The sequence below is a fragment of the Alosa alosa genome, chromosome 1, assembly GCF_017589495.1.
Source record: "Alosa alosa isolate M-15738 ecotype Scorff River chromosome 1, AALO_Geno_1.1, whole genome shotgun sequence".
Classification (NCBI taxonomy): domain Eukaryota; kingdom Metazoa; phylum Chordata; class Actinopteri; order Clupeiformes; family Clupeidae; genus Alosa; species Alosa alosa.
Genome location: NC_063189.1, coordinates 27,402,411 through 27,418,049, shown reverse-complemented (window position 1 = coordinate 27,418,049; position 15,639 = coordinate 27,402,411). Strand labels below are relative to the sequence as shown.

Genomic DNA, 15,639 nt, shown 5'->3' with positions numbered 1-15,639 from the left:
AAAAGGAGAAGGCATTCTGTATTTAGAAGTTGGCCGCGGAGAGAGGGAGGGAGGGGGGAGGGAGAGAGAGGGAGGGAGGGAGGGAGAAAGAGAGACATCAGATTCCATCACCTTGGCTCTAGTGACTCATCTTCAAACATCTAGGGACTTAAGCTCCACCAGTGAGGGAGAGGGGGGCTCCTGCTCCTCCTCTACCTTACCAACAAAGATATTCTCAGTGCTCAGCACGCTATAAGACTTAGAGCCTCCCAATAGCACAGGTGTGTGTATGCATGGTCTAGAGATGCTCTGGTTTCTGCTCATAAATTAACGGTGTACAGAGAAGACAATCACAAAAAGGACTCTCTTCATAAGGTGCAGGAGGAGTGAAATAGCATCTGAAGAACCAGGAAATGGGTCATGCCATGGCAACATCTGAACAATCTAGGAAAGCACCATTTAGAGGACAGAGTCTCCTTTTCTGAATGGTAGAGCACGCTTGGCTATTAAGGCATTTAGTCTAACTGCCAGTAAAAATGTTACACCATACTTTGCCCGTATCCATTTTGGAACTGCAGAATTTATTCCGCACACAGCAAGTAATGCAAGTAAAGTAACAGGATTTCCTTGGATTGGTGGGTTGCATATAATAACCCATATTTACTTGAGTCTACAGCCTAGCATTCAGATTCATTACCTAGGGAAGTACTTCACATAAAGTGGGAGTAGGTGTTATTTTCAGAGGCAGCCACTGGAGGTTACATGACACATACTTGAGATTAAAATATCTGAAATGGAGCTCAGACGGTAACTCACACAAGCCATTAATGAAGGCATTTATAATACAATTCCAGGCTTTTTTTGACTCGGCCCATTAACAGCAAGATAGTTCACAACCACGGCTTCACCCTCCCCTGCAAACAGTTGTGTGCACACACACACACAGTTATGCATGCACACAGTCTCTTACAGCAAGCACTCATACACAATAACACATGGTTCTGCCAGTAGCACCTAACAAAACCAGTCTCTATACCAACACAGACACAAACACAGTCCTTAGGTCTGCTGGAGACAACCGCCCTCCAGAGCTCTTGGACTGGCAATTAAAAGATTCCGTGAGGTGGCGGCATGATGAGGCGACCGGCACTAAGCGCCCCGTTCAGCCACTCGTTTCCCCGCACGCCTCCCAGGATTAGAGCACTAGGATTAACACCAGCTGCTCTCTTTCGCAGGGAGAGGGAGGGAGGGAGGGGGGAGAGAGAGAGAGAGAGAGAGAGAGAGAGCAGAGAGAGAGAGAGAGAGAGAGAGAGAGAGAGAGAGAGAGAGGGTGAAGGAGGGAGAGAAGGGAGAAAAGAGAGAGAGGAGGTCCAGCAGTCACTGATGTGATTAATCCTGCAGGTTTATTCTACATGGGACCCGTGCTGCAGACACCACAGAGGTGGAGAGGAGACAGGACCAGGGCTGAGATGGATGAGAGAAACAGAGACAGAGACAGAGACACACACACACACACACACAGACACAACTGATGTTTAACTAGGTGTTAGGACTTCACTGGAATGCCGTGCTGTACTCAGGCAAGCAGCTCTAAATATTTACTCCTGGATGCTTCCCAGCATCTCAACTACGCCTCTGAGGCACCCAAACAACCCTCTCAGGCCAATGAGTCACTGACTGTAAATATGGGTCTACAAGTACACATGTGTATGTGAGTGAGTATGTGCACATATGCAAGTGCAAGTGAGAGTGTGTGATTAGTGTATGTATAGGTGTGAGAAAGCATGTGTGTGTATGAGCATGAGCAGACATACCCGTATGTGCTTTGTTTGTGTGTGTGTGTGTGTGTGTGTGTGTGTGTGTGTGTGGGTGTTTGTGTGTGTGTGAGGGGGAGAGAGAGACTAACCAGAGCAGAGAGCAATGTAAAGCATGCTGCTGCCTGCTCACCGGTGGGGCATGTGATGACTGGGAACAGATGAGGGGCACCGCTGGGTGCTCCATGGACGGCATCACACCAACACGCTAGCTAGCGCGCAAACAGCGCAAACAGCGCTGAGTCTCCCTCACGACACACACACACGCTCACGCTAACCCACTGACCCACATGCAACTACCCGCCACCACTCAGCCACCACTTGGCATAGAGACAGACACACACAGACACAGGAACAGAGATACTCAGACAGAAACAGAGACAGAGACACAAACACACGGTTGAAGAGTTTGGCTGGCAGACACAGGCAGTAAGGCTTGAAGGTTGTAGTTGCGTTTCCAGCTTTATCGGTCTATCTAATGTTCTGCCCGTCTGTCTGTGTCTTTATGTCTGGCTTCCCATCTGTGTGTCTGTCTTTCTTTTGATCTTGGGCCTAATATTAAAGACAACACATCATTATTTTAAAGACATGACATGAAGAGCTGTTGTCAAACCGTTTCTTCCATCATCTAGAACTTCAGAACCACTTCTCTGGGGACAGTAACTGGATGGCTGTCGCAGCTCAATTGGATGAGGTCCAAAGAGCCCTTCATAGCCTTCCTGTGAAGGCAACATGGCACTCAAACGCGCTGCTCTGTTGCAGTTAAGTTTATGTATGCCCGGCCAGCCTGTGAAGGGGGAGAGCATCTGTCCGTCCTCCCTCACGCCACACGACAGAGGGGTCGGTCGCACCACATGATACGCGTCTGTGGTGCGGCGCGTCTCACAGAGGGAATTCCTGGTTGCCTGCGTGGCTCTGATCCCAGCTGCGTTTTAGGAGCAGCTGCTGGGGTGACGATGGCAAGCAGGGTGGGCTCTCCCTCGCTGTCTCCCTCTCTGTGTCTCGTCCCCCCCCCCCCCTCAGCTATTTTTTCTAGCCATGGTCGTCACACCACACAAACACATATATATGTGCTATGGAGAGGAGATGCTGGTAGAGGGAGAGGGAGAGATCTGTGAACATAATACATAACTGTGAGAAGTCGTCAATTGATTGAAGCGCTTTTTGGCTACTCCACCATGAACAAAACTATAACTAAAAATAAGCAGATGTTTGAAGGCACGCATATTTGTACGACAAAGAGTCATTCAACCAACTTTATTTACCCAACAGCTGGGCATGCTCACGTGTACTTGGTCTTGCTCAACTATTTCTCCATCCACCAAAAATAACCTTGACATTAAAGTAATAAACAAGTCATCTCTGAAGTTGCTTAACAGGACCACAAATCACTTCAAAGCCCCAGAGTAGCCACTGACACACACACACACACACACACACACACTTTTCCAGCTCCCTCTTCCTCACACTAAACTATTGCAGACATACACACACATTTAACAAAACTTCCATTTCAATCTCCACAACACTGGCTTACAATAATGTCTGACTTACTTGGTTCTCACAAAAGCACATGCACATAGCTTTATAAGTACTATACAGATTTCAATCACCAAGTCTACTGATTTCTCTCAAAGATGCTTAACAGACTCCACAAAACACCATCTCCACTCATTTTCAATCATTATCTGCTACGCAATGTCTCTCTCCCTTACAACCAGACACACATAGCTCTGTCTCTTCTAACAAACACCAGGCTGCCTGTCGGCCTTCCTCTCAGCTTCGAACCTCACAAGAGTGTGTCTTTCAGCACACACATCCAGAGCCATTCCATTCGAAACCTCATCTGAGCACAAACATGGCCCATCTCCTCCACATTCCATCTAGCCTCAAACGACACACAAACACACACACACACACACACAACCGTCTGCTTTCCCCCACAGCCACACAATCAGTGCTTTCAGGAGTAGATACACATCGGAGGATTCCAGCAGAATTCCACTTGCTCCCATATGCCGCCTACTTTCTACACATACACACCATAGCCTGCATGTGTGCATGTGCAGGAGACTTGAGTCTTATTTTCTCACATGGCTTCTGTTCCCTCATCGTGTGTGTGTGTGTGTGTGTGTGTGTGTGTGTGTACACGTACGCTCTCTTCCACAATCCTCTACTCAATGGCTCTCCCCATGTCACACAGAGCTGTATTGATGTTTGTTGCAGTCTCGCCTGTCGTTTTAATGGAGCTCTGATGTCTTCATTGCCTTATAGCAACAAACATAGGCACAAAGAGACACACAGACACACAAACCCTGACTTATACACCCACCCACACCCCCGTATGCTGGATGGACAGAAATCCAATTGCAGTGGGGTGAGTGAGTGAGTGAGTGTGTGTGTGTGTGTGTGTGTGTGAGTGAGTGAGTGAGCGAGTGAGTGAGCGTGTTGGCAGGAGGCTGTCTGGATGAGTCACCAGTGGCGACGCCTTCTGACATCTCACACCTTCTCGTGCTTATTACCGACGCCTCACACTCCCATGCCATGACAGGCAGGATGGCAGCCTTCTCTCGCTCTCCCAACGTCTTTCTCTTCTCCCTCTCTCTCTCTCCCTCTCTCTCGGTCATCTGTCACTTGTCTTTACAGGAAGAAATACATCACACTGCTGATGATGAGCAGGACCTTATAACTCCTCTGGTGACACACACACACCTCCCTTCTCTATAACACACCGCCACACATACAAACTCATTCAGCTCGGTTGATCTGCGCATTTAGTCCTGAATGAGACGCTGTGGCATTTGAAAACTAAAGTGGAGGCTGTAGACAGGGCCATGGAAATAAGGGCTCTTCCCCATTAGATTCTATGCTCCGTTCCCAGCTTCACATGGCACTTTCAATCTCAGCATCTCCTCTAGCTTCACCACACACACACACACACACCTCATCAATTACAGGTAAAAACACAAGAGTTAAACATAACCTTTTACTGCTCCATCCTCCTCGATCGTATTTAATTGTGATTACGAACATGACTAATCGATTGCTGTAGAGCATCCCCCCTCCTTGGCAGCGCTAGCATACGTGCTAAGGTGTCATATTCTGCAATAGATGTGTATGCGCTGCTCCTCTACCACCTCAACTGCACCAGGATGCATCAACACGGCCTGGCTGACCACGGCAATGAGCCTTCCTGGCTCAATAAAGGTTCAGCCCTCTTTATCGCGTTCAGAACAGCAGTACGAGGAAACACACAAAAACACTTCAGGGCTCCTCTTCCCAGGAGACCATCACATTGAATATAACTGATATAAAAGGTTGAGCCTTGAGATTGTGAAGTTTTTGAAGGAGAACATGTCTTTCTGAACAGAGCAGAACAGAACACACCTGACAGAGTGCGAGAGAGAGAAGAAACGACAGAGAGAAAGAAAGAGCAAACATAAAAAGAGCGTGTCAGTGAGGAAAAACGATAAGGGAGAGAAGCTAAAGGCTAAAAACGGATCAGACGTGGTGAAATCAAATAGCACTCCGAGGGCCTCTAACAGCACACCTCAGGGCACGACCGCTTCATACACAAACACAGCCTGTCGGAGGAAGATTACAGCAGCAAAAAAAAAAAAAAACTTACTTGGCTTTACTGATACATTAACACTTCAAAAAAATGTGTGTGCGCACACACGTACACCATATCAACAGAGATGAAATGGAGACCTCATAGCTAAGCTCTACAAATAGTTGATGCAGGTAAGAGTACAAATAGGTCAAAAGTTCCTGTCATATCTAATCTACTATATGTTTGTTCTCAAGCTGTGGCATTCTAGTGATTTAGTCAACATTTTAGCCCAGACTCCACAACTGAGTTTCTCTTATTATCTCTCACCAGACACAACCAAAAAGTAATCAACCAAAAAGCTATTACAGAACATTATGCATATTAAGAGATCATGTATCAGTGGAGGCAATTCTCCAAAACATCCAAGCAATTCTGATGTTGAGAAAGTGAGACCTGCCAGAAAGGGAGGGACAGGAAGTAGAGAAAGAGAAATGTAAAGAGAAATAAGAGAGCATAGAAGAGAAGAGAAGAAAAGAAGAGATAATGGGGAAAGGTGTTGAAAAACAAACTGCATTGAGCCTCAGAGAGACAAAGACAACACATGTTTAAAGGAAAGACTCACGGTCCAGGCCATTGATGTATCTCATGGTGATCTCACAGTGGCCCCACACGGCGCTAACGATGGGGTAGAGCTTCTTGCCCTTCAGGCCGCGGAAGGCCACACCCAGGTACTGTCCGTCCACCATGAAGCTGAGCGTGCCCTCGTCCATGTCCAGCACCACGGTGAGCGTGTCGGGCAGCGCGAAGGCCTCCTCGGGCTCGAGGAAGCCCGGGTAGCTGGGCGCCTGCGAGGGCGGCCGGTTCTTGCTGTCGTGGTAGAGCTTGTTGCGGCCCAGGTCCCAGCCCCAGGACTCGCCGTCGCTGCCCACCAGCGCCGTGTAGCCCACCGAGTGGAGCGGCGCGCCGGCCGTGGCCACGCCGACCACGGCGTGTGTGCCGCGCTGGCGCAACGGCCAGTGGATGCGCCAGACGTGGAGGCCGCGCGTGTAGCCCACGCGCCCGCGGATGCAGTCGGTGCTCTGCGCCACTGGGTGCCGGTGGAAGGTCAGCCGGTCGTCGTCCTTGATGAAGATGTTGAGCGAGCGGTCGTCCGGGTTCCAGGCGTGCCGCTGCTGAAGGTCGGCCGGCGCCGATGGCATGTCCAGCAGCAGGTCTAGCCGCGCCGGGCGGCAGAAGTCCGGCCCGCGGAGCTCGCGCCGCACCGGTCGGAAGGACGGCTCACCGCCACGCACGTCCACCGACTTGATGCTCCCTGAGATCTTCTGACCCATGATGGGGGATGGGGGGGGATAGCAACAGGAGGAGAGAAGGATGGGAAGGGAGGGGGGGAGGAGGGGAAAGAGAGGGAAAGAGGGAGGGAGGGAAGGAGGGTGAGAAGGGTGCTACTTGGGGTAGGTTTGTCCTCCGCTGCCCAATGTTACCTCATCAAAGCAGCTTGTGTGTGTGTAGTGAGTGGGTTTGATGGTGTTATTCTCTTTAGCCACTGCTGCTTCAAGGAAAGCAAATGTCCTTCAGAATACACTCGCACACAGGTGTGCCGGCTTGTGTCAGACCTCACGCAGCGCTCCTACGTCACACAGCTGAGGGACCTGCAGAGAGGAACAACACACACAGAATTAATTTTACAAATTTAAAAATAATGTCTTTAATTTGGAAGTAACTAGGTGAGTAACATAAACATAACGCAAACATAACTCAAACATAAATCTAAACACATACTGAAAACTGACATGGTATGAAGCTATGCAGGCGCTCTCTCTCTCACACACACACACACACACACGCACGCACCTTCTTGAGGTGGTTGCATATTTAATAGACAGCATTTGGAAAGAACACAAAAAGCACACACACCGAGACTCACCGGAAGGAAGGAAGGAAGGAAACAAAAATAAGTAATAATTCATGTTCAACCCCTTGAGCTTCTGCCGTATGAAAGACAAAACTGAAGTGTATTTATGGATAGAGGGGGGACAATAATAATCCTACTTCAAATAATAAGGACAAAAAAAAAAAGAATTCTCCCCTTCAAAGCATGTACGCTAGGGAAATAGCATAATGATGGCAGTTCTGATCTCAGAGCCTCTGAAGGGGGGACCAGACGCCAGTGAAATGGGGAGATTGGGAGATGATGGTGGCACGGTAAATATACGCTACAGCACACGGAGAGGCCACTTCCTTCTACTGTAAGTGACGCACTGACCACTTCCAGGAATAAGGACGTCTTCCCTGTTCACAGGAAAAGGGGGGACACTCATAATAAACCAAACAAACACACACACACTCTTACATTATGAGCCAGTCATACTCTTAAAACATACGGGGAGTATGGGGACAGACTACACTAGAATTCCATTATAATATCATATTAATTTCTCTCTCTCCGTCACACACACAGTTCACACAAGGACAACAGCCACGAGGGAAGCACAGGCATGAAGAGAGCGCAGACAGCAGAGAAGGCAGCCAGACACAGACGCAGGCACAGGGTGAGTGCTTCTAATATTAAACCCGTCCAGTCCAGCGGAAAGAACTAAACGAGGTCAGGAGAGAGAAATGGGGAGGTGGAGAGAGGAAGCAGGCTCCAGGCAGCGCACACAAATACGGACCAGACCACCGTCCAACGTCCCCACATGGACCTACCAGGGCCACACTCCCCACACCCACCCAGCAGGAAGCCGGTATTAAGGGGCCCCCAGTCGCCCAGCTCAAGGCCAACAGATGAAGCGGGGACATTCCCAGTCTACTTCTTAAAAGGGCAGAGGTATTTTAAGGAGTTGTAAGGACACGACTGGGGCCGTGCCTTGACCTGAGACATTACAACCTGGTGTGACCAAGAACTTGAGGTGCCTTGCTCCATTGTTCTCCTTGAGTCTTAGCGAGTGGTGTGTGTGTGTGTGTGTGTGAGTCTCCTGTTACAGGGAGCTAAGACGGGAGATTTTTTTATGAACTGGACGTCAACAGCCGGGTAAGCAGTTCCGATTACACAACATCAGATCTGCTGAATTGTATTGGGAGAGAGAGGGGAAAAGGAAAAAGGAAACGCCATCCACCTCATTCAAAAGCTGACATCGTAGCTCACTTCACCAACCCCTCCTCTTGGTCTACTGCAATCTAAGAGCACACCTAGCCGACGGTCAGACGTCTGATGAGGTCAGGCCGGTCGATAAGTGCCTGCAGCCCAAATCAATGTGGAGTGCAGAGCACCATTCACATGTCCAAACTCCAATGGCTTGTTTGCGGCTCGGAGCCATCGTCAAAAAGAGTTCCTCTGATTGGCCTTTCAAGTTGCCTACCTAATCATCAGATATTCCTACACAATCCTGGTAGTTAAGTGTTCTGCCTCTGGATGAGTGGAGGGACCCATCATCAGCACCAGCAGCAGAATGCAGCCTACATGCTAGTTGACTGTGGGCATTCTTAACGGAGTGTGAAAGGGCAACTTCTTTTCACCACAAAAAGGCAACACATGGCAATCCAACCATCAACCGGCATTGTTGCTAGTGCTTTGATGTGTGCGCTGGCCAGCTCTGAGCCAACCCAAAGCAATTACCACCTAGCAGAGTAGACAACTCGGAGATTGAGATGGAGTAGACGTGGGGAGCTGATGCCTGTGTGTTTTTAGGCAGGGGTGGCAACCTGACTGCTGCGCTGGACACAGGAGCTAATGGGCTTCATTAGAGAACTGCTGACTGGGACCAACGATACAGTCAACACACACACACACACGGCATTAAAATGGGTCTCAGTGGTGGGCATAATGCATAAGTCATCCGAGGGGTGTGTTTGCGCTTGCCTGTGTGCGTGAGCATGCGTGTGTGTATGTGTATGTGTATGTGTGCGGCTTTTGCTCATGACCTTATGGCAGCCATCTTTCTGTGACTCATGTCTTACGTGACTGAATGACAGGGGAACCTCACCCAGAAGGACCAACGTACCAAATGACCCACCAGACGTGACGTAATTCCACTGCACTCCGAGCAGGACAACACACACATGCACTAACACACATGGACATGCAGTATTGCACACTACACACACCTAAAACATCTGATGTGACGCCACACAGCTCCACCCTGCTCTGAGAAGTGAGACCACTAGCATCAGGCACACCTAACAGCTGCACTGTGCATGCGCCCAGAACTCTAACACTGGCCCCAGAAGCGCCGATGTGAATGCCAATGTGCCTGCATGCTGCTGACCAGTGGTGGCTGGAGGAGAGAGGGGAGGAAGAGGGGGAGAGAGATAGAGATAGAGAGATATAGATAGAGATACAGATAGAGAGAGAAGAGGAGACCAAAACCAAGAGTCTGACTCAAAAGCAAGAGCAAGGTGGTGTGTGTGTGACCTGATTCCGATCATTTGAACAACACCACATGGTGCCGGTCCAGTGTGTGAGTGTGAGTGTGAGTGTGTGAGTGAACTGGCATCATGCGCACGGGTGCCTTTCTTTAGGAGAGGAGGGCTTTCTGACCTCTGTAACCATGGTGACCGTAGAGGCGACATACACGATGAGTGTGGCCCTCCATCCCGCCTACGGTGTCCCCGGCGACGGTCACTTTGAAGAGACAGCAGGCAGAGACTCACCATCTGGTGTTTACGACACAGCCACACCGAGCTAATGGGTCATATTCCTCAACACGTCTCTCTCCCTCTCTCTTGCTGGTCCCTCTCCCTCTTTTTGAGGTCCTCTTTTGTCCACCTTTCACATCAAAATAGTCCATCCCAACAGTTGCAGCAAAGAAATGGGTCGACACACACACACACACCTCTGTACAGCTGCGTCAGTTATCAGACAGCCTTTTGTTATGGAAAATATTGTCTGGGAATGAGTTATGGCAAAAATATGCAAACTCTGGGACAAGCGTGTCTGTCTGTGCTGCATCAGCATTTCAGGAAATCAACATCTTAGTGGGGGGAAAGAACCCATGACGGGCAGCCAACCTGTCTGCCTGACAACAATTTACACCACCTTTTAAAGCTTCCCCAGCTGCCTTAAAACCAAATTTAGAAAGTGTTGTTTTCCGTTTGATGTATTCGTTTGATCAAGTTTGTTTTAGATCTCGTGGACGTCTATTGGGGCACTGATGGCATGCAAACATGCAGATTATACAAACATCATCTCTGAAACTCCCTGGAAAACACTAACACAAAGCGAACCCAGGACATCCAAGCCAAAGTCACTATTTATCATGCCCTTTCTCGTGCACACACACACACACACACACACACTATTCATAAAAACGAGGTTCATCTGCAGTGCTGGGGTACAAACAGTATATCCAAAGCCATAAGTATAGTTTGTCATTCAGCTCTTCTTGGAAAAAAACTTCCCAGAATTGTGGGAATACAGGACTGGAGTTAGTTCTAGGGAAATACGTCAGGTCATCCAGTAGTGAAACAAGGGCCGCTAAGCCACCATCAACACCAACAGCTGTACAACTGATCAGACCCAACAGGGGGTTCCTACTGACTCAAAAACAGGGAGAAGAAAGTCAGGGAAAATGGAGGGATGAGAAGACAAGCGAAGCCTGACCGAAGAGAGACCCTCTCTCCTTCTTAAAATTGAGCAGAACAAACTGCTCTAAACACACACAAACTTAATAAAAACACTATGCCTACACTATATGAGCCATCTGCATAGTGGTGTGATGGCAGACATTTGTCAGTGAGGACATGAGGGCAGAGGGAATGCTTCACCCCAAATCACCTCTGATGCTGCTCCCCAAGCTCCTCTATGATGCTGCACATCAGCATCTGCACATTAACCTTACATACTGCAGAGGAGTCCAGGGGCTGTTTTATAGGAAGCTTACATTTGTCCAGCTATCCGTTTTAAATCCACACATTTGAGAATATATTCTAAGGCCTAGTCCACACGTACCAAACCGATCTTTTTTCCCTCCGTTTTCCCTGGAACCGTATCAAGAATATTTGCGTCCAAACGGATCCATCTCAACACGTTACTTCATACCCCAGGCCTATAGGTGCCACTGTTTCTTTACAGAAATTGACCAAAACTTATGCTTTACAAACAGACAAAATAGGCTACTTAATTTAAATGGCTAGTGCAAGGAAACCAGAATTGTTTCTGTGGACTGATGGTGAACTGTCAACTGTAGTCAACTGTAAAACTAATAAACTTTATTTTACGGTTTGTGAAGGGTGCAATCCCATCCTTCATTTGGCTAATGCAGGTAGGCCTACTAATCACCTTTACTTTCTTTGGTTGTAGGATAGTCCATGATTCACATTAGTTTTGGCTATCACCGCAATTAGGCTACTAAACGCAAGGCTTACCCAAGTTCTAGGCTATTCTGTCGCCACATTTATAATATTGCTATAAAACCTTCGTTAGTAACAGTCAATACGTTTGCCTGCATCAAATCGCGCATTTGCATTCAGTGTGCTACCATCGGCTTAACGTGAGTTCTAAGCGTCTTTGTATGCTTAGATCTTATTTCACTCGACTGTGAATGCATGTAGGCCTATATATGTTGTAAGACATGTAAAATAAATGAATGACACTGGCACTACGCACAAATTAATGTAGCCTAAACTTACACCGCACTTTCCTAATAACTTAAGTTCTCTCGCGTCACTGACAGTAGCTAGAATGCATAAAAAAACACCGGGGATAAACGGTGTTCAGTCCACCAAGTCATAAGCTATCGGCTCGCCTTTCAGTTGTGATATTTATCCCACAGGAGTGTAATGCGTAGGTAATGTCATGTATGAAAACTAGTATTGTTAGACAATACTATAAGTGCAAGTCCAGGGCAGCTGAGGTGTGGCGATGACATCATCAATACGCAAGCAGGATGTGAGGTTTCGCTGTCTAAACGAATTCAAAAGGGCTACGGTTTCAGATTTTTCCACTCTGGGACTAGGTTTCAGAAAAGTGCGGTTTCGGGCAGTGCGTTCACAGGATTCGTTTGGACGCTCTGCCAAGACGAAGCAAAACCTCTGTGTTTAACCTAAAAAGCGTCTCCGTGTGGACAGGCCCTAAAGCTTCAACACAGTTTATTTGAACAGATAATGTTATGGAGCGTGACTCTAAAGGGCGGAGGTAGGCACATTTCCTTACGCTTTCAAGTGTGAGCCCAGCAGGCTAGTATCAAGTATCACTGCTCTATCAACTGTGCTACAAGAGGCCACCTCAGGGCTGGTCTCCAGGGGAATCAAACTAAGGGCTGTGCCACCCATCTGCAGGGCTGCTGCCGGGAGGGGAGTGTGGTTGGGGGTGTATTCTGCTGTGTATGAGGGTTTGTCTCCGGCTTTGGTAGGTGGCCTGTCCGATTTGGTCCACAAGCCATCCATCACCTACACCACAGTCACAAATATTTTGTGTGTGTATGTGTGTGTGTATGAATCCATCTATAATCACTTAAGCACACACTTCACACTTAAAGATTCTCTCTCTTCAAGTGCAACCAAGCCACCGTCAGGTAATGATTGGCTCCAGCCAAAACACACACTAATATTTCCATCTCTTGTAGAATGTTAAATGGTTAGCATTTGTATTGTTAATGTTGCAGCTGAAGGGCCATGGGCATACTGCAGGGCCTCTCCTCACATCCAAACATGCACAAGCACAAATAGTACACCCAAGAATATGTTTATCTATAGTCAATCTCTCACAAATGTGGAGGCACACACACACTCACTTCAATCTCCACGCATATATGGGGGAAGTAGAGGGGGGTATTCTCATAAATCCATCTGGGGTCTTATCCACCCACACATACACAGCCCTGTCCATTTTTTTTCTCCCCTCTAAACATTCAATGTTGGATTGTGTGTGTTGTTGAACCACCTAAACTGCTGAGTTGTCTGTCTGGTCCCTGTGGCACAGCTTCCGTCAGCCTTGAGCCACTCATCACTGTCTGTCCAGGGCCCGTGCTTCAGTCAGCACACAGCTTAAAGGCCTGACGCTACCTGCTAATATTAGCACTACAGTAGCATCATTGGGGGCGGCATGGGCTGGGTGGTGCTAGTCCAGTCGTGCTGTAATCCTCTGCAGCTAAATCTGCTGCTAGTCACAGCACTCAATCACTCGCTTAGCCTGGGAGTGATTACCATGATGCAGACTTGGCGATACACTCATCCTCAGAATCTGCCTGCAAGACAGACGCACGCACAGGAACGCACACTCATGGAGAAGCACACAATACACTCACAACAACAGAATTGCTATGACACAGACTAGTTACACTAGTTTGTAAACATTTGCATGATAACTACAAAAAGCTGTTACATGCAAAAAAAAGCCATACAAAAGCAACAACAATGGCCTAGTGCATTAACAAATAATATTTGAGCTCACTGCTAATGCTCTACACGTGCATCTGTTCACGTTTGACCGTCGTCCTCTCAAAAGTATGCAATTCAAGAGGGTGTATCTGTCAGCATATTACAATATCACAGGAATGGAACTCAAACGACCTTACTTATTTTTTTTTCCCCTCTCTCTCTCTCTTTCTCGCTCTCTCTCTCTAGCCTTCTTCAGCTGCACAGAGCCCTCAAAGTGACAATGAACAGAGATAAATGAAAAAACAGGAGAGAACAGGAGGAGAGAAGAGAGAAGGATAGAGACAGGAACTGAGGAACGGGGGTAGGGAAAGATAGCGGATGAGGGGAGGAGAAGAGAGAAGAAAAAAAGAAGAGAAGATTATTTAAAATGAAGACAGAAGGGAAAAGGAGGCAGATGATTAGGAATAGGGAGAAAGAAGAAAAGGATGAAAAGAGGAAGAAGAGAAGAAGAAAAGGATGAAAAGAGGAAGAAGAAGAAGATGTGGAGATGGGTGAAGAGAGGATACACTGAATAAGGGACAGAGATGAGAAAGAAAGGACAGAAGACGAGACACGAACATGAGCAGAGGCAGCTCAGCATGTGCCTGAGCAAACACAAGCTCCACGCTCCCTATTCACTTCACCCCATGAGTGTGTGTGTGTGTGTGTGTTTTCACCTGCTATCACACACGTGCACACACAGCACTGATTAAATAAATTAACACAGAGGGGCACAAACACAGACACATGCACATGTATATGAGCCATAGCTGTTCATGGCCACACACACACGCACACACACACACACACAAGGTGTTATCATCTCAGGTACGGTGATCTGACTGGCAGTATAGGTTTAAACCCATTAAGAGGTGGGGGAGAAGATCCTAAGGCATTAGTGACTTAGGCATAGTTAAGTCACTGAATAAAGCTGCAATTTCTAAAACTGAAATGTTTTGCTTCTGCCTATTGCTCACGCCCTGCAGTTGAAGTGAATTGAGTGCTGATTTCGGTCTGAAGGATCCTATGGCCTGGAGCTAAACGAGGAAAGGCTAACACATTTCGCAATAAAATTAGCAAAATGTAAGCTTGCAAACAAAGTATACAAATCTGATGCATCTACTCTGGATCGGTTCCTCCTTACAACAAACCCACTACAAACAGTTCTGTTACACCCTCTCCACACGATTTGGTTCCCTTGACTAGTCACACACACGCACACACACACACACAAACAAAAGACTTAATCCTCAAGGCTAAGCAGTAACCACACACTTTCTGTTTTCTGTTCTATTCGTCTCTGTCTCTGTCTCTGTCTCTGTCTCTGTCTCTGTCTCTGTCTCTGTCTCTGTCTCTGTCTCTGTCTCTGTCTCTGTCTCTGTCTCACACACAAATACATTATCCATCACACACACATATATCCAAACTGTCTTTGCTTACAGTAATAGTGTCCTCCTCAGTGAGACTCCAGCAAACCTTCCATCCGTTGTGTTCAACCGTAGGTGCGGACGAGCGCAAGAGTAATCCACAGAGCAAGAGCAAACCACAGAGACAGAGAAAGAGAGGGAGAGCCCAGAGGCTATGTCCCGTTAAAGAGGGTTTTGAGAACAGAGGATCTGTCCCCACATTTGACACCCCCACCCCCCCCCCTCCCTCTCTCTCTCTCTCTCTCGCTCCCCCTGTCTCTCTCTCTTCCTTTTTTTCTCTCAGACCCCCTGCGTCCACCTCGGTGACCAACCACCCACTCCCACTCCGGTTGCCACGGTGGCACGCTTACAGGGCTTCCCCGTTTACCGCTCTCCGCTTAGGCTGAGCCGATCAACTAGCAAACGGCTGGAGAGGAGAGGAGAGGAGGATAACAAGAAACAAAGAGTGAGAGCGGCAAAGAGGAAGAGACAGAAAGAAACGAGAGAGCGAGAGCGAGAGGGAGAGAGAGAGAAA

The 15,639-nt window shown here is 47.9% G+C and overlaps 1 protein-coding gene across 6 annotated transcripts in view; it reads right to left on the bottom strand.

The window, feature by feature from the left end:
- Positions 1 to 15,639, bottom strand: part of spsb4a (splA/ryanodine receptor domain and SOCS box containing 4a) — a 61,553-nt gene that overhangs the window by 26,866 nt on the left and 19,048 nt on the right. For 3 of the 6 annotated variants that reach the window (XM_048245299.1, XM_048245291.1, XM_048245318.1), the window contains one exon: positions 5,969 to 6,995. In XM_048245299.1, coding sequence (XP_048101256.1) covers positions 5,969 to 6,677 — 709 coding nt within the window. In that variant the 5' untranslated portion in view covers positions 6,678 to 6,995. Of the gene's footprint in view, positions 1 to 5,968; positions 6,996 to 7,270; positions 8,475 to 9,880; positions 11,343 to 15,138; positions 15,324 to 15,639 lie in introns of those variants that run through there. The other 3 variants (XM_048245309.1, XM_048245328.1, XM_048245335.1) reach the window with 3 other exon arrangements.